Below are 27,340 nucleotides of genomic sequence, written 5' to 3'. Positions count from 1 at the left end.
CTCATGTGACAGTAGCAGAGGTGGCTCAAGTCACCAGCCTCAATCCACCATGGCTGCTTGTGCAGCCTTTCCCTTGCCCTGCTGAGCTCTGACAGCCACACTGCCTGGAGCAGCCTTTCCTCACCCTGCTCTGGCACAATATTCCAGATCAGCTGTGACTCCTTGAATGGGAGGGTTTGCTCACCTGGCTCCTGCTCTCAGGGCTGGGTGAGAAGCCGGATTTCTGTGTGGCAGAGCTGGGGAGGGGATGGGCTTTGGCAAGAAGCAATGCCAAGCAGTAGGGTCTGGAAACCAGGCACTCCCAGAACAGCATGTCTGATCATGGCATTAGTTGAATAGAAACAGCTCAAATTAAACTTGTTTCTTCTTAAATGCTCATGTAGAGTGAGCGTTTTGCACTATGTTGACTTGGTTTGAAAAGCATTTTAGTTACATTATTACAACTTCTGCCTCTGGACAAAGTTTCCAGAGCTAATTTACCAAAGGAGTTGGAAAAGTTATTTCAAGTTAACAGCCTACATTACAGTAGTAGTTATTTGAACAGGTGGGGACTGGGGGAAGTAGGCACATTAGCCAAATCATGAATCATAAGCTAATCAGATTGCCACCCATGTTTGCACCAAAAGAAAAGCCACGCACAAAAATACATCACCAGCTACAGCACTGACTCAGCAAGGACCCGAACTTTTGTTGGAGTTTATTGCAGTAAATGGCTACACTTCAACTTGGTAGGGGCAGGAGCTGTCTCTGGAAGCCACCAGGGAGCCTGGGTCCCCTCTGACCACTCTCAGGGTGTGTGAGCTCTTTGTACTGTTTGCTCCTCCCTGCATTTCTGCTCCATCCAAGCAGGGAGGAGTTTGGGGCCTCTTTATTTTTAACAAGGTCTTTTCTGCCCACCCTGGGATTTGAGGCTCTTTCCATGGGTGAGCAGGAAAAGCAAAGGGCCCGACTATAGATATCCCAGGAGGGCACCTTAGGACATCCATAGCCTCTGCCTCCTGCAGGGAAGCTTCTCTCTCTGGTGCAGTAGGATGTATTTGGCTGTTCAGGAAGAAGTGGGTCACAGAGCTGTTCCCTGACCCATCGAAAACCCAGGCAAAGAGCTGTGCAGAACCATGCCATGGCCCAGCTATGCTGGGAAGCAAGGGCTGCAGCAGCTCTGCACTGACTCTTCACTGGGGTGGGAGCTCTCATCCTCCTGGAGCAGTGAGAAGTCCCTAGAGTGAAAAAAATATGGAGATTTAACTGGATTTAGAATAAAGTAAAATAAAACTACACGATTGAAACTCTGTTGATGTTAGTGAAATTCCTTGTGTCTTACACCAGCGGGCAGAAAATCAGATCTAAAGTGCTGAGGCTGCTGGCAGATACCTTCCTGTTTGTGTGTGCAGTGGAGAAAAGTGCTTGTTTGGTGCTGATTGCAGACTATGGAATAAGAGCAATTTCTCATCCCACCTCCACAGAAGCTATTTAAATAGTTCTACACCCACTTTGAAAGATGCTCAGTTAGAAAGGAGTAAATCTGGAAGTTATTACTCCTCAAAGAAAGAGGTGCCAGTAATAGGCTGTGCTGAGGCTGCCGGTGCTCTCGGGGACAGCAGCTCTCCTGGGCTGTGAGGCAGCCTGCAGAGCAAACGCTGCAGGAAGGAGCCTGTGGCTCGTGTCTGAGGAGCCCTTGGAGCTGACCCTTTGTCCCACTGGGGCTCGGGGCCAAAGCCCAGCTGGCTCCACGCAGACTCCTCGTGCTCTCCATCCAGCTCAGGAGCCGAGGGAACAACCAGCAAAGCCCAAGGACACGCCAGGAGAAGCAATAGGCAGAGCGCTAATTGGAAAAGCCCTTGTGAAATACTGGGGGCAGAATGGTGTCACATGCAGTCATTCTGTGCCTTCCTGCCCCTCCTTGGGGATTGCTGGCCACAAACTCACAAAGTCAGAGTGTTTGCCAGCTCTTTCCTAAAACTGGAGGTGGAGATTTAACCCATGGCACCACTGCAGGGCTGCTGGCAGGATGCTGCCCACACCCAGCCGCTCTCCTGCTGCCCACATCCCCCCCTGCCAGACTCCTGCCCGGCAGGACAGTGCAGGGAGAGGCCCTTCCCCAGAGCAGCTGCTGGCCAAGTCTCTTCCTGAGGGATATGGAGGGAAAAGTTAAACTCAGGTGGGGAACTGGGAGAGCTCTGTGCAGGGAGAGCCGGGTGGGACCCAGGAACTTTGCCGCTGGTCGCCCCCAGGTCACCTCCAACCCTGGTCACACCTGAGAGCAGGCATTCAGGCAGCCCAGGAGCTTTCCCACCCCCACCACATTAGATGTTCATGGATTTAAGTTGTTTCCAAATTAGGTTGGATCCAAAGAGAGACTTTTATGAATTGATGCACTCAAAACAGCCACAGAGCACAAAGTCCTTGAATGAATCTCACAATGCTACAGTCAGAGCTGCTTGTACTCAGACCCTCAGCACTGCCATCCTGCTCCATAACCAGAACACCAGGGCCCCAACCCTACAGCAGGTTTCGGGCAATGCCTTTTCTGTCTCAGGCTTTTGCCCAGTAGAGCTCTGCATTAAGATCTTAATATTTATAAGCCTCTGGTTTTATTATCTGTTTAATAGCATGGCAAATCAGGTGCCTACACTGCTATCCCTCCAACTCACCCGAAAATCTCACCTTCTTAACAAAGGGCAGGTACCTTTTTCCTTAAAAATAAACTAATCATAAAATCACTGTGATTTTCTCACATTTAAACAGCTAATTATTTCTGAGGACATGAGAAACAGCTGTTGCAATGTTGAAGCTCAAACCGTTACATCTCTGCTAATTTAATGGGTAAGAGTCAATATTTTTATTCCCATGTGATATTACCAAGACATGATAAGCAACCACAGCATTAGTATTAATTTGTGGAGCAAAGATCACTTCAATTTGCCCCAATGAGGAATAATTTAAACAAAAAATTAGCATTCCACAAACAACTCTTTGAAAGCCTGTTGTGTTTCCCTCCCTCTTTTTTTTCCCCTATTCCTTTGTTTTTTGATAAAGCACTACAGCCCTGGGTAAGAGCAATTTTTACCTCTAAGAGCAATTTTAGGCAGAGACAGTTTTTAAGGCAGCCTTAACTCTTTCCAGACAGGGGAGTGGACTTCAAAAAATGCTTTCCAAAGTTTAACTTGGCATTGTGAACCACTGAATAAAGGGAGAGCACTGACTTTGCCTCCCACCAGAAGGTGAACAAATATCAAACAGGAGTCAGTTCCTCTCCCACAGCCTTCAGGTGAGGAATTTTGCTAAAAGCCTTGCTCTTCAATCTGTGTACGATCACCCAAACCAAAGTGGCATCTGCAGGTACTTGGCATCTGTGGAAACCAGGCTTATAAGTACAGAGCCAAGCCTGGAGCTCCAGACTGCAGGTTCTGCAAGGCTTTGCTTTATTCTTTGGAAATCCTTGTTGCACTTAGCCAGGGAAAAGCATGTGTGTGGCACAAAGAGTGGTAATTTGGGCTAAGCATGGCACAGAGTAACAATTTTTAGCTGCACATGTGTCTGTCAACAAGCCCTTTTAAACATCTTAGCTCCATTGCATTTTTTATCCTTTTTCCTCTAGGATCATGAGAGTGGTGATAAATCAGCTCTCATGCTGTCCTATTAGCCAGGAAAATATTATCAATCCCATTTATTTGGAAATTTGAGACCCACAGGTAGTCTAATAGAGTGATTACCCCAGGTAGCTCCCTGTAACAAGCCAATCTCAGCAAGGGAATCCCATTCCATCCCCTCAGAAAGGATGCTCTCCTGGAAATTGTGAGGGTGATTTTAGGTCTCCTACTTGGGCAAACACTTTAAGCACAGAGTCACCAGATGAAAAAAAAAAGGGGATAGGGACGGATGAATGTGTGTGAACATTTCTCTTATGTTTTGAGTGGATTTCAGTGCAAGAAGCAAGATTCTGTGTTCAGGTTTGAACTCCATAGATGGACAAACATCTGATGCCCAGTGAATCAGTCAAGGACATTACTCAACAGCATCAAAACTAACATGTATCCAAGTGTGAAGCAGTAGGAAATTTTTCACATTAAAAAAGTAGAGGGTACCTCCAGATTTAACTGACAGCTGAGCCAGGAACTCTGAGGAATTAAATTTTGAAGGCATGTAAAGCTATAGCTGGACACCAAGAGAGATCCAAAAATTAGGAGCCCACAGTAATCTACCTCTCTAAGAATTTGGCCCCAAGTGACTTGCCACAGATTGGGCAGGTGTTAAGTTACAAAGTCAGAAATAGAAAACCAATTCCCTCTCCTGGCCTTTCACTTAAAGGCTTGGACAGATTCCCAGACAACTGTCAGCCACATGGAGATATAAATTATTTGGAAGAGTGCAAAGGGTAATGAACCAGGGTCAAAAGCCACCTGCAAACTTGCAGACCCTTAGCAGGCAGCAGTGGCAGAGCAAACCTGGGGTTGGTGACTCGTGTTCTTGCCATGTGGATACACTGAAATACCCTTTCACCATTGATACTTCCTCATCTTCAGGCAGAATTTCTATAATACACTGGTTTCTGCTCCATCATCTACCTGCCAGGTGACAGATGCAGGCAGAGAAAGGTAGGCTTCCTTTTCTGGAGCTCAGCCTCCAGTGCCTGCCCATGCTGTGGATAACTCTCCAGCCAAAGAGCTGAAGGCTGGCTGTGTGATTCCTGCCATGCTGCCCTCAGGGCCTGAGCAGCAGCAATGAAGCTGGCTGGGCACAGGCTGATTTCAGTCTGTGACATAGGAAAGTTATAAACAATGTGTGATGGCTGGTTTAGAAAAGTCTTCAAGAAGGCAACTGATCACCACAGCCACTCTCTCCCCAGCTACAGGCACTCACATCTCCTGGAGTAGGTTCTGCCTGGAACAATGGGATCCAGATCTGTCTGGAGCTATCGACTGTAAGTCAGGAATCCTATGGATAAAACCTGCTAGCAGTGACCTGTAGAGGTTTATTTCTCTGTGGTCTAAAATGACAATCTCATTGCCTTTTTCCAGATACAAATAATACCTGAAGTATTCAGTGGTGCTCTGGAGTCAGCAACAGTCTGAGTACCTCAAGTACAGGGCAGCTGGAAACCCAACAGCTTTCATTTCTCTCCTACAACTCCTTGTTGCAGGGAGCAGCACCATGGTACCACAGGCTCACCAGCATCCCATCCTCAAAACCTATTTGCAACAGCTACCATCCTTGGCACAGGCAGCAGAGCTCACAGCCTTCTTTTTCTGTTTGAAACTGCTCCCCAGAGGCTTAATTTGCAGAGCAAATTTGCAGTAATGGGATTCCAGATTCCACCTTCCTGTGCATGACATAAGGTGCCTCTGTGAGCTGCCTTGGTTCACTTTTCAAGAAGCTGACCTCTTTTTTCCTGAACAGCATCTCAGTTCTGGAATGTGGGCTGTGACAAATGTTTCAGAGAAGGACTACAGGGCTAACAAATAGATTAATATTTAATCACACTTCCCCACTATTGGGTCATTGTCGAAAATTGCTGACCCCTGTACCTAAATCTACACCAGCCACACATATGATTTTGCTCTAAGAATCTGACTTTTTCTTATTATTCTCAACTTCTTCCTGCAACAATCTTCCCCACAGGCAAATTATTTTTAAGGGAATTGTCTTCTCTTGGCTCCAACTACAGGACTGACTGGGATTTTCTATCAGCAACGTGTCCTTCCATAATAAGCTCTCACCACATTTCATCATGGTGCATTTCTCCTCCTCAGCTCAGCACCAGTGCAGGGAGAAGAGGAAAGGACACAACAGCAGCCTCAGCTCATTCCTGGGACATGCATGGAAGAGCGCAGGGGTAGGGAAGCTTTTGGTTGATGCGAGGTTTGTGTCCCTCGGGTGGTGTAAGAGCCCTCTGTACCTGGCAGATGGAGAGGGGATTGAGCCCAGGGAAGGCAAGTCCATTACACTTTTAACGTAGGATAGAGTGACAAGGAAAGCACGTCGGGACAGGCCTTAGCATCGGATAGTTACTTGACATCCAGGGTCTTGTGCAAGCACCCTGAAGCCCATCGCAGGCAATTTCCCCACTTTTATTTGCTGAGCTAGCAGGACAGATACATTCTGTGCTGCAATCCTCCCTTCCAGCACTGCGGGTACCAAAGCAAGCGGGGGCCTCCAGCTGTGCTGCTGCCATCCCCTCCAGCCTGGGCTCGCCATACAGGCCATCCTGCCCGAGCGCTGAGGGCTCTCCCAGCACACAGCCTGCCGGCCACGGCACTGAATGCCAGGGAGCGGAGGAGGTTAAGCTCTAATAGGCAGCTGCAAGGATGGCCGGGTGCTTAGGAAGCTCGTTCATCACACCGTCTAGCAGCCCGCCGGGGAGAGGGGCAGCGACACGGCCCCAGCAATGCTCGAACCGCACACAGCGCCTGCCGCCAGGCGCCTCGGAACTGGGGTTTGGGTCTCAGCCCCGGTTTTGGGGCTGCTCCCCCGGGGCCGCTCCAGCATAGCGGCGCCGCACTCGGCAGGGGGCGGCAGCGGCGGCGCCGGCACTGCCGGCGGACAGCCGGGTCGGGGCAGCCTCGGCTGGGGGCTGAGGGCTGCACGGGCAGGGGGCGAAAGAGCCCCCGAGGCGGAGCCCCCTGGATATCACTGCGGGGCAGTCCCGAGAGCACCGGCCCAAAGGACACCGACCGAGCATCCCCAACACCGCCCCAGCAGCGGCGCCCCCCGCCCGCGGGTTATCAATGGGCGCGGCGGAAGCCCCGCCCCCCCGGACGTGACGCCCGCCAATGGGGGCGCGGGGTGCGCGGCGGGGTGAGGTCAGCGCGCGGGGCCGGGGCGGGGGCGGCGCGGGCCGGGTGCGGCGGGCGGGGGTCGCGGCCCCGGGCGGGCGGGGTGGGCGAGCGCGGGGCTCGGCGGCCGCTGCTGCCGCGGCCCGGGGGAGGCGGGAAGGAGGGAGGGGCGAGCAGCAGCGGGAGGAGGAGAAAGAGAGGGAGGAGGAGAAAGAGAGGGAGGAGGAGAAAGAGAGGGAGGAGGGTCCTCGCCGCCGCCGCTCCGTCCTGGGGGCCATTCAGCGGGAGCGAGGCAAGGAGCGAGCGCCGCCGGGGCCAGGCGTGGGGCGCCGGGCGATGCGGGGCTTCGTCAGGCTGCGGCGCGGCGGCCGCGGGCTGTGAGCCGGCGGGTTGGGCCGGGCCGGGCTGGGCTGGGCTGGGCTGGCGGCGCGGGGCGGAGAGGGGTGGGCGGGAGCGTGGCGGAGCCGAGAGCCGGCAGCGGCGGGAAGGCGGGAGCGGCGCTGCCCGGTGCCCGCCCCGCGCGGGGGGCCGGCCCTGAGTGCATGCGGGGCGCCCCGCCGGGCCGCCGCCGGGCCGCCGCCCGCCGCCCCTGAGACACCGGCGGCGAGAAAGTTGCGGCGGTCGCCCACATGCGCGGCCGCGGCCGGCGGCTTGGGGAACGGCGCCGAGCGGAGGTGGGCGAAGAGAGTTTGAAGCGCTCGCCGGCGGGAAGATGGCGGAGCGGAGCTGAGAGCGGCGCCCGGCGAGCTCGGGCTGCCCCCGCCTTCCTCCGCAGCCCCCCGGACCCCCGCCGGACACATGCAGGCCAAAAAACGCTACCTGACGCTGCTCTCCGCCGGCACCTGTCTCGCCCTGCTGCTCTACCTGGGAGGCGTGCGGCTGCGGGCGGCACGGCACCCGCCGCCCGGTAGCCGGCATGGCCCGCGCCCCGGCGGCGCCGAGCGGCCCTGGCCCCGCTTCCCCGACGCCCTGCGGCCCTTCGCGCCCGCCGAGCGCCCGGGCCCCGAGGGCGGCGGGCGCGTTTCCCCCCGGCAGCGGCGGGACGCCAGCGCCGGCCTCTACCGCGGGCGCCGCTGCCGCATGGAGTCCTGCTTCGACTTCGCCCAGTGCCGGAAAAACGGCTTCAAGGTCTACGTGTACCCCCAGCAGAAGGGGGAGAAGATCGCCGAGAGCTACCAAAACGTCCTGGCCGCTATCGAGGGCTCCCGGTTCTATACCTCGGACCCCGGGCAGGCCTGCCTCTTCGTCCTCAGCCTGGACACGCTGGACCGAGACCAGCTCTCGCCCCAGTATGTGCACAACCTCCGCTCCAAGGTGCAGAGCCTCCACCTGTGGAACAACGGCAGAAACCACCTAATTTTTAATTTATACTCCGGCACCTGGCCCGACTACACTGAGGATGTGGGGTTCGACATTGGCCAGGCTATGCTGGCCAAAGCCAGCATCAGTACTGAAAACTTCAGACCCAACTTTGACGTTTCTATCCCGCTCTTTTCTAAGGATCATCCTAGGACAGGAGGGGAGAAGGGATTTTTGAGGTTTAACACCATCCCTCCTCTCAGGAAGTACATGTTGGTATTCAAGGGGAAAAGGTACCTGACGGGGATAGGGTCAGACACCAGGAATGCCTTATATCACGTCCATAACGGAGAGGATGTTGTCCTCCTGACCACCTGCAAGCATGGCAAAGACTGGCAAAAGCACAAGGATTCGCGCTGCGATCGAGACAACACCGAATACGAAAAGTAAGTGAGCGGTGCCCCTTCCCGTGCTTGTATCCCCAGGGCATGCCGGCATGCCCGGGCCGCCGGGCAGATGCCAGCAGATGTGTGCCAGTGCGCTGGCAGTGGCCGCAGGAAGGCATTCATCGCTCCTTTGGGCGAGTGGGTGGCTTCTCCCGTCACCCGTGAGGCTGGCGGCTGGCGCCGTGCTGCCTTGGCCGGGCACTGGCGGGGGTATGTTGCTGAAGGGCGATGCGGTGTCCTGCAGCCGTGGCGTTCCTTGCCCAGGCACTGATGACCTGCATCCGCAGCCTGATGGCTTTGCAAACACTGCCAGCGGCGGAGGTGCTGTTGAAGGATGCGCTGGCGTTTGGCACTGCTTTTTGTCCCCCTAGCGCCTCTTAGGCCAGATGCCGTGTGCCTTCCCTGCCCTGAGACAAAGTTTGTGCGAGTCCTCAGCTCTCTCCAGGTCGCATGTGGGCCAGGCTCCCGAAGCGGGTTGGTTGCTGAGGGCGATGGCTGGGATACGCTCTCCAAAAAGCATTGCCTGGCGTGACCTGTATCTCTGTATCTCCATAGACAAGCCAGTAACTTGCCTTGCCGTGTTTTTTCTCTCAGTTCAAACCAGCACAGTATCAGTAAAGAAAGAAAGAAGGAGGGAGTGTTGGCTGTGTTTGTGTCCTGTGTCTGAGTTTCTGGTTTTTACGTGTGAGAGGATACACCAGTGATGCGAGCTCAGCATGTGCTTTCTGTGAATGCCTGGTTGCTTGCCTTTTATCGACTTTCATTTTTATTTGTTGGTAATGTCACTATGAAGCCAGATTTTGTCTGGCTGTACTGCTGCCCTTGTCTTCCAGTCTGCTTTTTAGGTTTGTATATATAGCTGCCGGGAAAATCGCTTCTGGGAATTACCTCCAGGATTGCGATGCTGACTAAGCCGTTTGCAGCTGATTAGTTCATTTAAATGCTGACCACCACTATGTTTGCTGCGGAATAGGTGCCTGTATATGAAGTTTTTCACACGAGAATATTTCCTGGGTAGCATGAATTACTGAATTAAAACAGACCAGCCGTACAGCACTGGGTGATGTGCAGTGGAGCTGCACCCAGAGCTGCCAAGGGCTGGAGCATTTTGTGGTGCACGGGGGAACGTGGGTGGAAAAATACTTTTGGAGAGCATTTGGGAAGAAACTACATTGGCGTTAATACTGGTGAAAATTTCCGACTGGCTGGCTGTTTCTCCACCGAAACTATCCTCGGGGGTTGGGAAGAGACCGGGAAGGTCAGCATTGCAAAGTCGGGAAGCCTGCGTGAGCTGCCTGGGTGAACTCTGCTCACCTTTTGGTTGCTGTAATTCTGTTGCAGAGGGGGAGGCAAGAGCAGAGCAAATACTCAGTGGACTTTTAATCCCATTCGTTTTCAGAAAACTGATGGGTGAGTGGTGAAATAATGGACACGTGGAAGCAGTACAGCATCATTGCTGGGTGATCAGTAGAGATACTAAGCAAAGCTCATGTTATTTGTCACCCGGAGTCCCTTTGGCTTGTGATCTCCTTCAGGGAATATATGCTTTGAGAAAGAAGGGAGACCTGACAATTGCAGCCTTTCACGGTGTATTGGTTTTTTGTTTTTAGCTCTGAGCAATTGGAGCTAATTTACAGATGGGAAAAATCCTGGTTATTTGCTGTATACTAACAGTGTGTGTGTGCTGTAAAGTTGTCATAAAACCAAACATACCTGCCTGTGGTTTCATGTGAGTCAATTTTTTTACAGTTATGCCATTTGGTCTAATAAAAGACATTTCCCTGTGAGCTCTGCTCCCCCTGAAGTGTCTTTGCCACTTACTGTGCTGACCCTCGGGGGGTATGATAGCATGAATCCGACTGGTATGCCGTGCTATTCAGACAAAAAGCATACTTGCTGCTAGGATGTGGCTCTATCTGGGGTGGGGGGCTTCAACGTTTATTGCAATGCTGCTGTTAAAAGACAGGAACTAAAAACTGATGCTGACAAGAAAATAAGATTACTCCAAGATTTGAAGCAGGCTCAGTGTGTGGTCAAGCTGCTGAGGTGAAGGGGTTTGCTCCAGTGAAGAGCTGCAGATGCTGCAGCTCTTGGACCCAGCCTCTTACCGGAGGAAGGGCACCTGGCAGAATGTGCTGCCCCTTCTCACTCGTGCCTCGGAGCGATGCACAGCCGAGTGTGCCATCTGCTGCTCTCCCAGCACTGCATCCTGCCACGGCCCCTGGCTCCTCAGTGCCCATAGGGACCATGCCTGGTGCTCCACTCCCTTTATAAAATCTGCCAGTCACATCCTCAAGGTAGCATGACACAGCTGTCCAGCTGAAATGCTTCTGTGCTGATGTGTAACTCAGGAATGAAAGCTGTAGAAAGAACTGTTTTTCATCCCACGTAAAGCAGCATCCAATCATCAATGAGGCTGTAGTGTTTGAAAAGAAGTGTCTCTAAATATATCTGGGCCTTGAAAACTGCACATAGAGTGGCTCTTGTGAGGTGTTTGGGGCTTGGATTTAACAATGCATCCTCAAGGTTTTAATCAAAAAGAAGGAAAAACATACTCTCCAGGATATGCCTACTGGCATATCCATATACAATTGGCAGTTGCATATTGTGCTTTTCTGCGCTGATTTTCCTACCCTCTGCTGTGATACTTGTATCACTTCATGTACAGTAGTGTAGGTGCCCTGGCCATGGAGAGCTGGCCTTGAGATACCAGTACTCACTGGGGTGATGTATGATGATTTGGTCTAGGTTGGAGGCATTTCCAAGCCAGGTAATTTAGGTGACCGGATTTTAAAAAGTGCTAACCTTGTGTGTTAGCAGGGTAGGGGTGTTGGGCTTGAGGCTGTACAGATCACAAGTTACTTTTGCTGGAGTTTCATCTAGGGTGTAACATTTGGTGTTGGGCTCACATGAGGTCCACCAGTCTGCTGGATGTGGTGTTTCCTCTCTAAGAGATTGAAAAAGCAAAGAAAGGTGACTTCCTGACCTATGGAAAAATGTGTAGAGTGTCTTACTTTGTTTGGGGTAAGGAGGGATGGGCATGTGTGTATTTGGCTGTCTCTGTGAATTGTATTGAAAGATTCATCTGTATGTCACAGCTAATTAATTTGCATCCTAGTTATGCATCTCAGCAGATAAAGCTGAGGCAAACTAAAATGAATTACATTATCATGATTAGACTGCTAGCAAACAGGATATAAAAGAAAACAAAGAAAACCTCTGGTTTTCTTTACAGTGTCCTTGGTTGTCAGAGTTGGCCTTTGTCACCCAGCACTAGGGCAGCTGGGCTTTCTGAATTCCTCCACAATAAGATTTCAGCCTCAAGCTTTCTGTTTCACAAAGGGTTAAGGGAATAAAAGCTGCTGCTGCTGAAGTTTGAAGACAGCCTCTTAAATATTTAATGACAGTCTAAATATATACATATGTACAATGTGTTTTAAACAAAGGCAGAATTCATATACAGGCTTAACTGGTTCCAAATAATTACTTTTTGGAAGGTAATATAAATGACTGTGGATTCCAAAAGAAATGGAGAAATTTGATGTTCTAGTAAAGCCAGATGCAGAGAAGAGGTTTGCACCAAAATGAGGATCTTTCTAGGAAAGTAAAATAATGTCTGTGGCATGTCCCCTGACCTCCAGCAACCCTGCTCTTGGAAGATGGAGAGGGTAGCAGTGATAGTATCAAAATACATGAGGTCTCACCAGAAGCTCATTCAGGGAGACTTTTTCCTCATCCATGCTTGATATCTAAAGTTAATGATGAGAATGAAGTAAAAAAGAAAATAAAAAGAAGAAAGGAGTAGAATGGAGGAGGAAAAATGAGAAAAAAACCCCATATTTTTAGAGAAAAGTGAGCAGCTATATGAATAGCATAATGAAGTGTTCTTTATAATGAGGTTTTTTGATTAGTCAGTGCTCAAAAAGCCTGTGTGATCATGACTGAACTGAGAAGGGAAGGTAAAGCACGCAGGACTTCTGCCAGAGGAGGTTGGAGGGATGTGGTAGTGGAGGAGGAGCCTGTGGAAGGAGCTCACAGATCTTCCTGGGGCTGCTGGGTGCTGGCACAAGAGGGAGAGCAGCAGCACCTTGCATGCTCATACCGGTGAGACATCTCTGCAGGGCACACAGTAGCACTAGGCAGGGTTGGATGTGTACTTCCACAGGAGAATATATCCAGCTGAACACTTTCATTGATGCCTGGCACCCGGTAGGTTTACCTGGTGTGCACTCTACTGGTGGAATGTGTGCCAATCACAGCTGAACCTCCCACCCTTGAAAATCATGAGTAAAGGTCACAGTCATGCAATAGGTGGAGAATGGGAAGAAAAGCAAGTTTTAGTTTTGCTTCCTTCCCACTAGGAATAAAATACACATACTGAAGGAAAGAAGTGGTAGAAGTACACGTGAGGGATGACTTTGCCACTCAGCAGACTGGCATGAGAATGTGAAGTAAGGCTTAGGCTTGCCCATCCAACATGTGGTGATAATGTGAACACTCCATGTGCATGTATGTGCACGTTTCAAACAAAGGTGAAATTCTTGTATTTTTAATATACTGAGCTTCCGTGTATTGTATTAAAACACAAATGTAAATGCTACACTTAATCACTCACTGGATTATTTTTTGAATTATCTGAAAGCCTTCACAAGTCAGCTCATTTGCAGCTATTTAGAACAGGTCTGAGAAATCGGGTTCAGAGTGGCTGGTGTTCAGGACATCTGAAATGAGATGGGAACCAGTCAATGCATCTTGTGTGTCACCAGGCTGTTTTGGGAGCTTGGATAAAACTCAAAAACTACTGAGAGCGCTTGGGCATTTTCCCAGAGTATCTTGGCTCCTACAGAGACCTGTCCCCACCAGACTACTTTTTAATATTGATTTTTGAGAAACTGGCAATTTGCCTAGTTTACAATACATTTATCCAAAATGCAGTAAGCAGGTAAATAACAAAGCTTTAATGGACGTCTAAGAATATAGGACTTGCTCTATTGCGTTCTTCCTCTTGCTCTCAGTATTTATTGTAGTGTCCTTACGTGCCTGTTGATGCTGATTTAATGCAAGTAGGGCCTTGAGGGGTAGGAGCTTCCAGGGGCTGCAGGCTGATGCCCTGGCAGGAGCTGAGCTCCCAGGCAGCCGGGCAATCCTCAGGCTGGCTGTTGGCACAGGCTCTTCCCTCTGGCACAGGCTGGGAGCGGTGGCTCCGTGTCCCTGCCCCAGCAGCGCCGGGCGCTGCCGCGTGGGGAGGGTCAGGCCCTGGCACTGGAGCCCACCCTGCCCGTGGGCCTTAAACCAAGCACCCTCCTAACCTCAAGTAATTAAGTTTTCTTGTGGGGTGAGTTGTTATTATTATAATTGGTTGCCCCAGGCCTTTCTTTGTCTTTCTGTGAAGCATCTCATACAAGGCTGTGTGGTGACAAAGCGTTATAATAGGTGGGTGACCTGGTCTGCAGCAGGTGTTTTCTGCCTGCAGAATGTATGTGAACACAGATTTCACAGCTAGAGAGGCTCTGCTTTTATTTTTCCTGCCTAGGAAAGTTGATCTAGGATAGTTTAACAATGAATACGCATCATTGAAGAGACACTTGATGATTGAACAAAATTCAAAGAAAAGAATTATCTGAGTTATCATTTCACATAGAATTAATCTGGAAACAAGCAATTTTTTAAGGACTTGTTGAACCCAGATCAGGACTGAGCTAAGAGTAACAGTTCCAGTTACCTATTTTGGCAAGAGGAAGTCCTCTTCTGCCTCCAGGGGGGTGGCCTCACCAAGAAGGTGCTACAGAGCATCCCTTGGTGCTCCTGCCTTCTTACCCTCACTGGCTGGGTGTTTCACAGGGCAAAGTCTAACTTCTGCAAGTCATTTTGTAGTGGCCTAAAGTAAGCTTCACTGAAACTGCTCCTAATACAGAGGGGTGGCTGAATTTGGAGTTCTCTTGTCGGTTGCAGGAGCTGCCTGCTCCTCCCTGCTGCCTTGAGGGTGCTCTTAGCTGTGGGCCTGTTTACATCTGTACATCTGTGTAGTGCATCTTGCTGGGAGAATAGGATTGAACAAGAGCACTTCCAGCTTGAGACAAACCTGAGCAAAAAGCACTGCTGGTCTGACTGCTGGAGATAATCCTTTTGCCCCACATACAGTCCTGGAACAGCCCACTGGAAAGTAAACCAGCAGCTGCTTGTGGGAGAGGGAGGTAAATGAAACTGGTCAGCACGAAGCACTTATTTACTCAACAGATGTGAGTCAAGAGAATGTGCTGTAATCTGATGATTTCTGGAGTATTATCTGTGATTGTTTTCCTTTTCTCTCTGAAGGGTTTCTTTCAGAAAATCCACGGAGTTTTGTGGTCTTGGGTAAACAAACTATTTTGCTAACCAGAGAGGAATAATTGGTAGGTACATGGACAACTGTCTGCCTGTGTATGGAGTGAAATGCTGTGTTCCAAGCTGCTAAGGTTGTTGCCTGGAAAGGCTGACCTGGAACAGAGACGAGGCAAAGCAAAAGGAATTAAATATGTATTTATTGAAAGGATACGCCTTGGGCAGTGCAGGAGCCCAGCTGGGACTACACCAAAATCAAATCCAAGATGGATCCTGGTCACGAGTTTTTACGCTTTTATAAGTTTTGGTTCATCCATGTATGGGGGTCAATTATCCAACTACAGCCCCAGGCTATGAAGTATAAGCCCCCTGGCTTGCTCTGTTTACCTCGCAGTTGTTTATGCTTTTTGGGTACCATTTGTCCTTGATTCTTTAGCTAGGAAGGGATTGTTTTGTCTGACTACCCTGTGAAGAGAAGTTACCTGATATGAAGTTGCAGAGTTACACACTGAGCAGCAGAGATTCTGAAAAATATGAAAGCTAAAACCCAAGGCATCAAGGTGACTGACTTCTCATGGACTGGACTGTATCTAGACAACGATGAAAGATTTACACTTTTGTCTCATGTCATACAAATATTAGTTTAGCCTGTGGGAATGTATATATGACTTCAGGTTATATTTAATGTTCTGCACCTTTCCACATTGCCAGGTATTAGGGACATACAGGTTTCAAAACCTTGTGGTTTATACTGAGCAATAGATTTGTTCCTCTTCTTCTGTTCATCCAGCTATACGGTACTTTTATGTGAGGCTTTGTGTTGCTCTTTTTTTCAGTCCAAATTTCAGGAAGAAACAGGACATATAATCACTGTTTTGCCCTTAATTTAGGAGCCTCCTCCCTCAGTCAACTGCAGGGAGCATTGATTCTATGTAGTGCTGATACAACTCATCCCCAGAGCTCTGGAGAAGGCAGGGAGCTGTTGCAGGACCAATTAAAGATCTCAGCCAGAGAATGGTGGGAGTCCTTTCTTCTATTTGCATAACAAATTATAATTTTTAACAGTTGACAGCCATGCATGGGTAGAAACTATCCTGGTATTGTGGCACAGGTGTCACATAGCCTGCCAAGGGTATTGAAAGCTAAGAGGTGAGAGATCAGCATACTGCTGTGGTGGAGAATAAACTAGTTTAAGAAATGAATTCCTAATGAGAACGAAAGAGAAGAGATTAGCTTCACATGAGAAGGGGCAAGTAATGTTTTAAGAAACAACACACCCTATCTCAGCAAAATGTTGTGTTTCAACTGCTTTGCTGGGAAAAAACTGGTATGACTGTTGCCAGGCTGATGGCTTTCCAATGCAATCTAACTTCCTAAAATGTTATAGTTTCTTAGAATAAGAAAACATAACTGTAAGCCAGTCAGGAGGGTTAGGCTTGCTCAGTAACAGGAGAAAGAAGAGGCTGTTTTCTTTAAACATTTTGTGTTTCCACACTCGTCTCTCCCACCAGCTTTTGCTGAGATTTAGCTTTGGTTTTTTGGGTGGTTTAGTGCTATCTCCTTGGCTAGGATGTTAAATGGGTGTTCCCTGTAAGGTGGTACAGGTGGGATGTTTGTATTGGCTAAATCAGGCTTCCATTTCCATGTGCTTTTAAAGTGGAAAGAAGTATTTTTGTTTTTCTAAGCGTTTGGGGGGCTTACTTTAGTGCTTTATAATGTTTAGAGCCTGTGTAAAACAGAAATACTACTAATTTATGTTTTTTGTATCCCCTTCTCAGGGAGTATTAGTGAGCATAGGTCTAAAATGATTTTCCAATGAAAGGTGGCAGTTGTCAGAAGCAGTATAAAGCAGCTCTTCTCTGTGTGTCTGATGAGGGCATATAGCCTCTAAAGCTTTTTTGGGGTTTGATTTGTCCTGGGCCAGGACATGTTTGGTATATGAACCTTTCAACTCTCTTTGTTTCACTCAGCTGCTACCAAAGACCACTGCTTTTCCAGGCACTGAAGCACTGTTGTTCCTGATCACTCCTGCAAGGTCTCCTGTGGTGCAGTTAGCAAATTCAGTAAAGCTTCTCTAAGTTGACTTATTTCTCCATGATGGTTTCTAGTCCAGAAATACATGAAAACAAAATAATTCCTGGGTTCCTAAGTGAATTTCCCATTTATTCACTTTTTCCCCCTCTAATATCCTCTTTGTGCTTATGAATGAAACAGAATTAGGGCTAATTTAGTTGATTGGCTGCAAAACAAAAGTATTCAATGCTAAGAATGGGAAATGAGAAGGCCTTTCTGAAATGTTACTTCTTTGCATAATTGTAATAGATTATAATTATACATTTGGGTGTTTAGCAGTGGATTTGCTGTAAACACGGTGGTGGGAAATCTCTCGTTGCTCACTTGTGTCGGTTCCAGTCCCAGTGCGGTCCTGTCGATGGCTGTACCAGCATCTCTAACATCATTTTCTCTTCAGGCAGGATGATGTGCAACAGAGAATGCAATCTCCAGTTCCCTTCCCAGCTCCTCCTACAAAATTACAGCTGGTCGATATGACCATGTCAGACTGTTGACACAAATCAATAAGATCAATCATTCTTCAGCTCCTAAACAAAATTGAGAGCGTGATGCTGACGGCCAGCACGTAGCAGTAAATTCCTAAAGGAAAATCGCATACCGTAGTGTTTGCTGAGGGTATCCGTGGGGGATCCTGCCCCGTTAATAATTAGTTCTCTAAGGCTGTAAAAAGGAGCATGGTATAAATAGTTTGCTAGAGCTGTAGTGTGTGTTATGACCCCTGCAGCCTTCAGGCTGATGGAGAACATCACCTGACCAACAGCAATGTGGGAGACAGGAAGCATGGCAGTGTTTGGGAAGGAATCCTGTTTTTCTTTGTTCTCCTAGAAGATCTTGACCTCTGATACTAGTTTTTGCCTGGCGAATAATTGCAGACATTTTATCACTATTGTGGAATTCCTGGTGCAGTCAGGTAGTTCAGTGTGTTACTGCCATAAAGCCCATCAGAACTGTAGTTTTTGCAATAGTCAAGAATAAATTCAGAGGCTGCTTCTAACAATCAGAATCTTTGTCTGAAGGGAAGGACAAATTTTTGTTAGAATGTCTGGGTTTATATCTCTGAAGGCTTGTTTTGGTGTGTCTTCTCATAGACTCAATCAGCTGCTTCAGGAAGATAAACACATGAATGTTTAATCTTCTGAGTTTGCCACCAACCATTGTGCTGGGTGTGAGCAGATTTTTCTTTTAATTAAATGTAATTTATCTAATCCTAATGGGAAACGTAATTATAGGATTTATTTTTTAATACTGTGATTTCAGAATTATTTTATAAAGAAGAGTAACACTTCCCCCTTAAGGGCAGTTTAAAAATCAGCAAACAAAATAGAATAAACTAAAGTACACTTTGCTAAGAGTAATAAATCTCAGACAAGATGCAAAAAAAAAAAAAGGAAAAAAAAGCAGCTGATATGTTGGAGCTGCAATAAAGCTGAAAATTAATGATCAGTAGGTTGCTGCTGCAAGAGAGAGTGAATGCATTATGGATTTGAGGAGATGCCTGTAGCTTATTAAATGCCAGCAAATTTTTGCATAAGCAGTAGAAAGCCCTGATCAGAAATTGTAAAACGGTGTGAACTCCAGCTGGAAGATCCAGTGCCACAAAGGACATGTGCTCCATGTGTATGGTTGAAACATAAGAAAGTGCTTTGCAGGATCATGGTCTAAAGTTGCATGCTAAGCTCCTTTAGTTTCTGATCGGAGGGATTTAAATGTTTCAATAAGGCATGACTGTAGTCGCAGGAAGGGATTTATCGTACTTTACATAAGAAGGTGTGTGTGACTGTTTAAAATAATTTAAAACAAATAACATCTCTTCACCCTTCCACACTCCCTTACACATTTTTTTTCTCTAAACCCAAAAGCTAAGACTACTACTTGAATTGTAATGGAATAATATATCAAGTGAGTGATCACATCAGGCATGGACACTTACCAAATCACAGTGAGATAACTGTGAATAACTCTCTAGTTTCAACAATTTGCATGGCCATTAACAATTGATGGGTTTCCCTTAGAACCGCATTATCTATGGCAGCAGGATCTATTCCTGTGCACTGCTCCTGCATACTAAGTGCCAGACAAATTCTCAAAACTGAGGATAATAAAAAATCTGATAGCAGCAAGGTGAATGAAGCAGGTAGGAATTTCAAGGCGACATTTTTTGAAGATAGGGAAATATTTCAGGCAGTCCTGCATTTTTCTAACTGTTTTTCATCCCCTTTCCCTGCCTACTTCTTTTACTACAGTTTTGCAAGTTTATTTCAAGCTGGTGTTAGGTTTCTCTTCGCTGCTTGCCATCACTTCAGATTTGATGGTCAGTCTGGCCTGTGGATCAGTTAAAGTAAGATTTTGAAATACTTTTTGTTACAGTTTTGTGTTGGACAGTTTTCTTCAGAAGCTTTTATGCATATTTGACAAAAGATAAAAATGGTGCTGAATTTAGCCGTCCTAGATTGTTGGGTGGCTCTTTCACGGGAGGTGCCAAAAATGTGCTTTTCTTATTAGAATTATGCCACCATTTTAATAAGTGTGTGACACATCCCTTATTTCTAGTGCTTTCATCTCTGCTTGACAGCATGTCAGTTCTTTCCAGGTACCACTACCAAGCTGACTTTTCCAGCCCCAAATCTTTCTCTTTCTCTTTATTTCTCTTTCTCACCCTCTTCCCTCTCCCCCTTTCTTCTCATGGCGCTGTTGTTGTGGCAAGATGAAAGCAGCTGAGCGAGGCGGTGGCGGGGAAAGCTCGAGTAATCAAAGCACACAAGGAGCTGGAGCTGTGTGAAGGCAGGTGGGTGACACATCAAAGTCAGGGTACGTGTGCTTGCTGCTCTCACCTCTCCTTGTAAATGACCCCCCTGCCATAAACAGAGTTCCTGGGGTTAATTTGTGAGTTCACGCGCACACAAATGCAATTACTTTTCTACGGCCTTCCCAACATTTACTTGCAGAGACCAGTAATAAAATTTTAGCTTTGTTCCTTGGAGTATGGCTTTTGCAGATGTGGTGTGTAAGGAGACAAGTGCCATAGCTGTGGATAACAGGAGGTGGCTGTTCACCTTCAGCTGAGGGTAGCCCATCACCTTACTGTCCCATCTGCCTGTAAATGTTATTTCAGGCTGCTGTGGGCAGGATGAGCAGCATCTGGTTGTCCCCAGCTGGACCTTGCATGGTCAGAGACCCTGAGCCCATGTAGTCAAGGGACCCCTTGGCTGGGGCAAGCCTGCACCCCTTGCTCAGCCACAGGTGGGTGCTGCCTCCTGAGCTCTGCACCCAGTCTGGAGTTCAGCTCAGTAGAAGCCACAAACTCTTAACTCATCTCTTAACTCTGTGCATGTCTCTTGACATGGAGCTAGCTGTGGGGCTGGCTATTTTCTCAGCTGTTGCCTCTCCTCAGATCTTCTTCTTGTCTTTGCTGTGGAGCTCAGCAGCTGAGCACCCTAAGGTCTGGGTTGACTCTTGCTCTGTGTTTGTGCAGGGGGACCTTGTCTTAACTGTTTGTGCTAAAGGTGTCAAAAAATCATTGCACTCTGCCCCTGCCATTTTTGACTCTTCTCACTGCTTGCTGAAGCCTGTTTCAGTTACTGTTCCTGAGAACAAAAAAAAAAAAAAAGGGCACTTGTCTCTTGACTTTCTGTATCACAACATTAGTGAATTGCAGTGACAACAGGTTTTCATCTTTTAGCTATTTCTGATGGCCTGTAATAATAATCCTTTCTAGCAAGATTTTTTTATACTCTTTCATTTTTAATAAAAGTTCTTTATGACACAGGTCGTAGTAAAATAATTCCCAGTGAAATTATGTGTATTGTTTGGGTCTAAAACTGGTGATTGAAGAATTTAGAGATAATGGTGTGATCCCTGGATGCTCTGTTGGTGTAGTTACTGGTTTTAGCAATAGTTCTTACTTTAACTTTGGTCTCAGAGTAACATGTTTCACAATAATCAATGCACTGATTACTGTAATTGCAGCTTGTGGTACCGTGGTCTTACAATTAACTGACTGGGCCAATAAAGTATGGAATTTAATGAATATTTGTCAACAGAATTGATTAGAAAGTAGGTTAAGGATATGCACTGGTGGAGGATAATAGAAGAGACCCATCCTCAGCTTTGATAAATAGAACAGATGGAAACCTGAAAATGAGCAGCAAAGCATGGAAACCATCCGACTACTGTTTACCTTGCATTTATCGCTGCACCATGTCTTAAAAATCTCTCCTTAAAAAAAAAGGAAGTTGTTTCCCCAGTGCAGTGAGATCCTGTCTGCAAAACTTGTCTCTTCTGCAGAACTTTAAAGTATTATCAGACACAATGTTGAAAACTGGGTTTGCAATGTAGAGCGGTGTCATCCTTAAGTAAAGAAGTGTCTATTGTCACCCCATGGTTGCAATTGGCACCCCATAATGCAATTGAAATGAAAAAGGAAATCACCATTGAAAATGGGAAATAGATTTCATAGGGGTGCCTCTAGGGGAGTTGATAGCTGACATCTGGTAGTTGCTGGGAAGTTGGCTGTGTTCTGCTGTCCTTTAGGAACTGCTTCCCATTTTTGCTTGCTATGGGTCATGCTTTGTGTGCTTCCCTCTGGTTGTGTCCACATCTTTCAGATGGCATGTTGTTCATCTCAGGTATAGAGGCCTGTCCTGCACCCTCTGCCAGGCTGTGTGGGAGTGTTTTGTATGAGTTTGGCAAGTGAACAGTGAAATGGTATGTCAGGCTTTGGATAGTTGATTTAAGGTGTCCAGAAATCTCTTTACACCTCCTTGCCTTGTATCTTCTTTTTCTCCATCTTTAAGAACTTAACCTTTATTTGCAGATTTTCCTGGCTGAGTACATGGGTGTCTCTTTAACAAAAGTAGCATTAAATCCTGCTTACGTCATCTCTCCTTTGTTTTTTTTTTTTTTTTCTTTTTAAGCTTTGGTTACCTGCAAAGTTTGGCATTAATGGAAATGTATGAAAGGGAAATGTGTAAGAAGCCTTGGTCAGAGAGCTCCTGCCCTAAGCAATAGGCTGGTGAGTGGCTCTGCTCTTGCTGCAGCAGCCTGGAGGGGAGGGAGTCTTGCAGCAGCTACAGTTCATTCATTTACTTCCTACCTGCTGGCTCCCAACAGTATTAATTTTTATGCATTTATTGTATTTAATTAAAAGCAGGGCTGCTTACAGCAATGCTTGCGGAGATTCCGCCTCTCCCCAAATGCAACAAATAGGCATCTGGTATTTGTTTCGTATAACACAATCCTCATAAAATGAAAACTAATAAAACATAATTATCTGTAAAGGCTTGTTTTATAAGCCTAGGAATGAGCTTGTTCCTGCATTGTTTTTGTCTAGTTGTAAGATGGTTTAGCCCCTCTCCAGATTAACATAGAATCAGTTATTACAGTGTTCAGAACCCTGATTTAAAAGGTAGGAGGTGGTGTGAATATACAGGATAGCACTACTGGGTCTCTAGAGGTGAGAATAGTCTTTCTGTTCCTTTTAGAAGTCCTTCCCTTACAAACAATAAGTTTTATTTGAAAGCTTTGGTAAAGTAAGAGGGAAGTAAATCTGTGGGATACACAAACAATTCAGTATTTCTGAGCTGTAAGACTTAAAGTTGGGTTTGAGCCCTTTCTGCATGCTGCTCATCCATGGCAGTGTGCAAAGTGTCATGGGTCCATGCTCATGCTTGGATGTGTGTAGGATTCCTTGATTTGGCCCTCACTGCATTACTGAACAGACTTGAACTGCTCATTTCTCAGAGCATTGCTGGCTTGATCCACCTCCAGCAGCTGTCAGGAGTCCCAGCACAGGATTCAGCAGTTCTGAAGAGCTAATTGTACTCATTTCACCTTAGATTTGATGCTTACTATTTTGTTTGTGGGCAGTTTTGCCATTTTGCTTGTCTTTGGTTTGCTGTAACCCTGCAAAGCCCTGCCTGCCACCACATGCTCTGAGGAAAAAGTGAAACCAGATCATTTAAACCAGTTAGATGTTAGGTGAGACATGAGCGGTTTATGGCTGTCTAAAGATGAACTGTGGAAACCAAATTCTTTTAGAAAACTCCCAGTCCAAACTTACTACTTTTAAATTTTTCTTTAAAATAGTAGTAAGCAAGATTCTACTTTTTTATAATGAAAGCTGAAAGCTGTGGGGCTGCAACACACCTTCAACTTCAGCATGCTTTGGAATATGTTTGCTTCAATTCTGTTCTTCTGTGCACAATTAATTGAAGTGACAGAAGAGAGCTTTGCTCAGCTTTTTGGTGAATTGTAGCCTTCTCAAAACCAGATATGACTTAGGTAGTGCTTTCTCTCTGCAAGACAAGCCTTGTAATTTTGAGTCTTGATGGGTGGCTGCATTTGTTTTCTAAGTCTCAGAAACAATGGGATTGGGAGCACATAACAAATTGTCAAATGATAGCACTTAAGAGAGAAGAATTTTCTTCAAGTGCCTCATTCCCTGTGTCTTGTTTTGCAGAGGCTGCCTTGATGCAGCCCCAGGTGTAGAAACCCACTGCTGGGGCAAGGAGTTGCTCCATTGACAAGTCCTGCTTTCTGGGAGCAGCCGTGCCTGGGCATGGCCATGTGCTGAGCTGCTGCTGCCCTGTATTGAAGGAATTTCCTTGAAATATATCTTTCTTGAAATATGCTTTTTATTCATTATATCTGGGGATACTGGTGTAATCTGCTTATTGCTGACTTCAGTTGTTTAACAGCACTGTTGTGGCTGCTCAGAGTCCTCAGCCAGAGCATGGCCAGCAGCAGCAGGGGAGGTGTTAGGAAGCATCCGACTGCCTTATGTGATGCTGCTTTCCATGGCCAGAAGTCTTTGATCTATTCAAACAGAAGCCTGAGAAGTGGGGGATGGATTACACATTGCAGGCTGATGTGTAAATGCATCCTTTTGCACCAGAGTCTCATTTAACCTAAAAGCTAAATGTCCTATGTCTGTCAGAGGCTGCAGAGTCTGGCTACAAGTCAAATGGTCTGAGATGTTTGTCACCCCACACAGTATATAATGTTCCATTTACTTTTTCATATAAAGTCTGGAATTCAACTGTTGTATTTTTTATCTAGGGTATTGCTTCACTTAGGTGTAGAGTAGGGAGATATCTCCCTGGAAGGTTTGCTGGTTCTTAATTCTCCAGAATGTTCTGAGACCAGTGTGGCTTTGCATTGACAGCAAAAGAATTGAATTTAAATGTTTGGGTGGCTTCTGATTCTGACTTCTTATTTCTCGGGAATAATTGGGTTTTTCTTTACCAGTGCAAACAGTGTGAGCCCTTTAGCTTCAGTCCTGCTATCAGTGTGGCATGGACTCATTTGTTCCCTTACCCATTGTGTGCAGAGTGATTGCTTTTGGCACATTTTCTTTTAAATGCAACGTAAAGTGAAATCCTGTTATTTGCACACATCCTGTGGCATGCATCTTCAAAGTATCTAGGCAACCTTTATGTAGATGACACTTCTAACTCAAACTTTTCCATCATTATGAGTGTGGTCCTGTGAAAAGAAGCAGGATGAAAAAGGGGGGAAGAAAGGGCTGGCTTGAACTCACTTAGGGCAGCTTGAGTCACTTGTAAGACTCTTTGTAGGAAGTATGACACACACTGAATATATCTGCTCTCTTACACTTAAAACATCAACTTCAAACTATTCCATGTTTTTCCTTTGAGCTTGGGCAGGCAGGGGATCTCCTGGCTCTTCTGGAGCTGGCAGTAGATCTATCAGGAAAGGGGGATTTCAGAGCTTCTGCAATCTCACACCTAGCAGGGGACTTCCTTGTGTGGTTCTTGGCTGGAGGTGCAGGAGGATGAGTGGTCCAAAATGTCTGCGGCTGTAGCCCTGGGAGGTTTGTGTGTTCTGAGAGCTTTTGAGTTCAGCTGTGCTTTTCAGAAAACAAGACATGAATGGGAGACTTGAGAGACTTAAGGGGAAGACACCATTGCAACCCCTGCAAGGAAGAAGTAAAGCTGACTCAAAGATTTTTTGAATAAAAGCGTGTCTGTGGGGTCAGGTGTGACCATGACCCATCAATGGTGCAGATGGAACAGGCATCACTACCACAGCCGTATGATCTCCAGCTGGGAATTGGTCTCCAAAGCCAGGGTCACTGAGATATGCTGCACAAGGAATGTTGTGTCTCCAGACTTTGTATCAGGATGGATGTAATCTCTTGTAGCAGGTCTGCTTTAGCTAGATCAAGCAAGCGTCCTCCAGGCAGGAAGCAAGGCCAGTGCACACATCACACCATGGGCTGTGGTTGCTTTGGCAGAAATGGAAGTGGTGTCCTCATGCTTGATGCTTACTGAGTTGGGTGTTTGGAAGGCTGATCCCAGAAGCCTGGGACTGTGGTTTGGGGAAACAAAAGGCTGTCTGTGATTTACGTTTACTGGGAGGTGATTCCTTTGGGCTCTCATTGCATTCAGGGTGTCAGCCCAAATATGAGAGACAGTGATGGCATCTTCCCACGTGTGGTTGAGTTGGCCTAGAGGAGCAGGCTGAAGGGAAGGGTGGGAGGCACTGTATGCTATTGTTGCCCAAGGTGCTGGGTTTTAGGAGGTGGCAGCCCCAAGCAACTCACTGAGGTTTCCCTGGAAGCTGATGCAGAACAGAAGATGAAGCTCAGGTTTCACAAGATTCCTGTTGCCAGATCCTCTTCTGCATACTCATGCTACCCCTCTGGCCTTTATCCATAGCTGAGCCTGAATGTCTAGCAATAGTAGGTCAGTGAGAGTAGCTGTTTCTTAGGGAATGCTAAAAGGGAAAAGTTGGGAATGGCCTGGACCAAATATTTAAAGCATGGGGAGGAAGGGTCCAGATTTTTGTGTTTGACTGTTTAGGACAGTAAGTGAAAGCTTCCAGTTGCAACTATGTTTGTAGCCAGAGGTTGGGTTTGGGTTATTGTTATTATTAGCCAGCTGTTTATATAATCTTGACTTAATTTCTGTGTTACAAAAGGCGAAAATCTAGAACTTAATGATTAATGTCCAGTTTGCCTGTAATGCAGGTAGTGCTGGTAAGTATCCCCATACAGTGTTTTCTTTATTTGACCTTAAGTCTGTGGGTTGATCATGAAAGCTTAGATGGATATTGGCTACTCTCATCTTGACTATTTTTAATTACAGGGCAGTAAGAGTCAAGTGGCATAGCATTTTGGGTGTTTGATGTGGGAATAAAGTGACGTGGTAAATTGAACTCTGGTAGCTCACTTGGGACAGTGGTGAGTTGTTACATTATGGTGGGGGAAGCTGCCAAAGGAATACTACAGTACAGTTAAGTGGGACTGTTAGTGACATGACTGAGTGAATTCATTAGTGGCAATGGTGTATTCTTGTATCTGCATTTCCTTACAACTGCTGGAGGAAAATACTCGGGTGAAACAAGACCAGTGGGAAGAAGAGAGGAGGAAAAGAGACTCTGAAGATCTGGTGCTGAAACACAGCGGGTTCCTGGATAGGTTTTGCTGAATACTGGCACTTTGCTGTCAGAGTGGTGTACTCCTGATGAAACATCTTCATGTAGGTGCTGTCTCTGTGCATCTGCTTGTTGGGTAGGTTGGAAACAAGTGGAGGAAAGGACAGACATACTTCTGTCAGGTGGAGGCTTCTGTGCAAAAGGACTGAATCAAGGCAACAGCTGCCTTTGGCAAAGGATATATTCTCAGTTACTGGTGTTTTCACAAGCAAATAGCAATAAACTTGTGGGGGTGTTTGGATAGTCAAATGCACAGACAAAGGTGCTATCTTTGAGCTTTCAAAGGAAAGCCAAAGTGAAGAGCTGGAGGCTGTAGACAGTGCAATATTTTCTTAAGTGTAGACAGAGCTGTTGTCTGACCTATTTCTGTTTATCAGCATCTTTGTTAGGAATTAGCCTGCTGAGGGACCTTGTAATTTTTGTAGTTAGGGGAAGATAATAAAGATGACCGTAAAGTAGGAGTGGCTTAGAAGAAGAACAATGCACACTTGGCTTTAAACAGTAAAATACACTCCTGTAGCAGAGGGTATGCTCATGATCAAGGGCCTGAAGGTTTATGCTTGCTTTTATAGAAAAAAGGGATCTCTGGTTGAGTTGTGCCAGGGTGTGTGAGATGACCTCTGTCCTGCTGGGGTGGCCCAGTCTCTGGGTTGATGTGTAATGGGCGAGACATCTTCTAGGCATCAAGAGAAGCAGGGTGAGCATTAAGGAGCTCTCAAGGAGCTAAATATTATGTGTGAAAACTCAAGGATGGAAGTAGGAGGAGAATTAACAATTAGAAAAACAGCACTACATCTTTTATTATAACAACTCTTCCCTCTCAGCTCTGTTTCTTCTCATGTTTGTTAGAAGTAGGGTTGCACTGTATGGGTATTGAGGAGGTGAGGTTACTCTCTCAATTTTTAATGTCATATTGTTGAAAAAAATATGCCTGCAACAGAAATTCTCATAATGGCTTGAAACACCTCCATG

General features: G+C 46.8%; 1 protein-coding gene across 1 annotated transcript in view; it reads left to right on the top strand.

Annotated features, from left to right (window-relative positions):
• Positions 1-7,002: 7,002 nt before the first annotated feature.
• EXT1 (exostosin glycosyltransferase 1) overlaps positions 7,003-27,340 on the top strand; it is a 175,893-nt gene continuing 155,555 nt past the window's right edge. Inside the window, exon 1 of the mRNA XM_079301805.1 lies at positions 7,003-8,518. Within this exon, the coding sequence (XP_079157931.1) occupies positions 7,572-8,518 (947 nt within the window). The 5' untranslated portion in view covers positions 7,003-7,571. The remainder of the gene's footprint in view (positions 8,519-27,340) is intronic.

This window comes from Erithacus rubecula (assembly GCF_903797595.1).
Source record: "Erithacus rubecula genome assembly, chromosome: 3".
Classification (NCBI taxonomy): domain Eukaryota; kingdom Metazoa; phylum Chordata; class Aves; order Passeriformes; family Muscicapidae; genus Erithacus; species Erithacus rubecula.
This window is presented reverse-complemented; position numbering and strand designations above follow the sequence as displayed.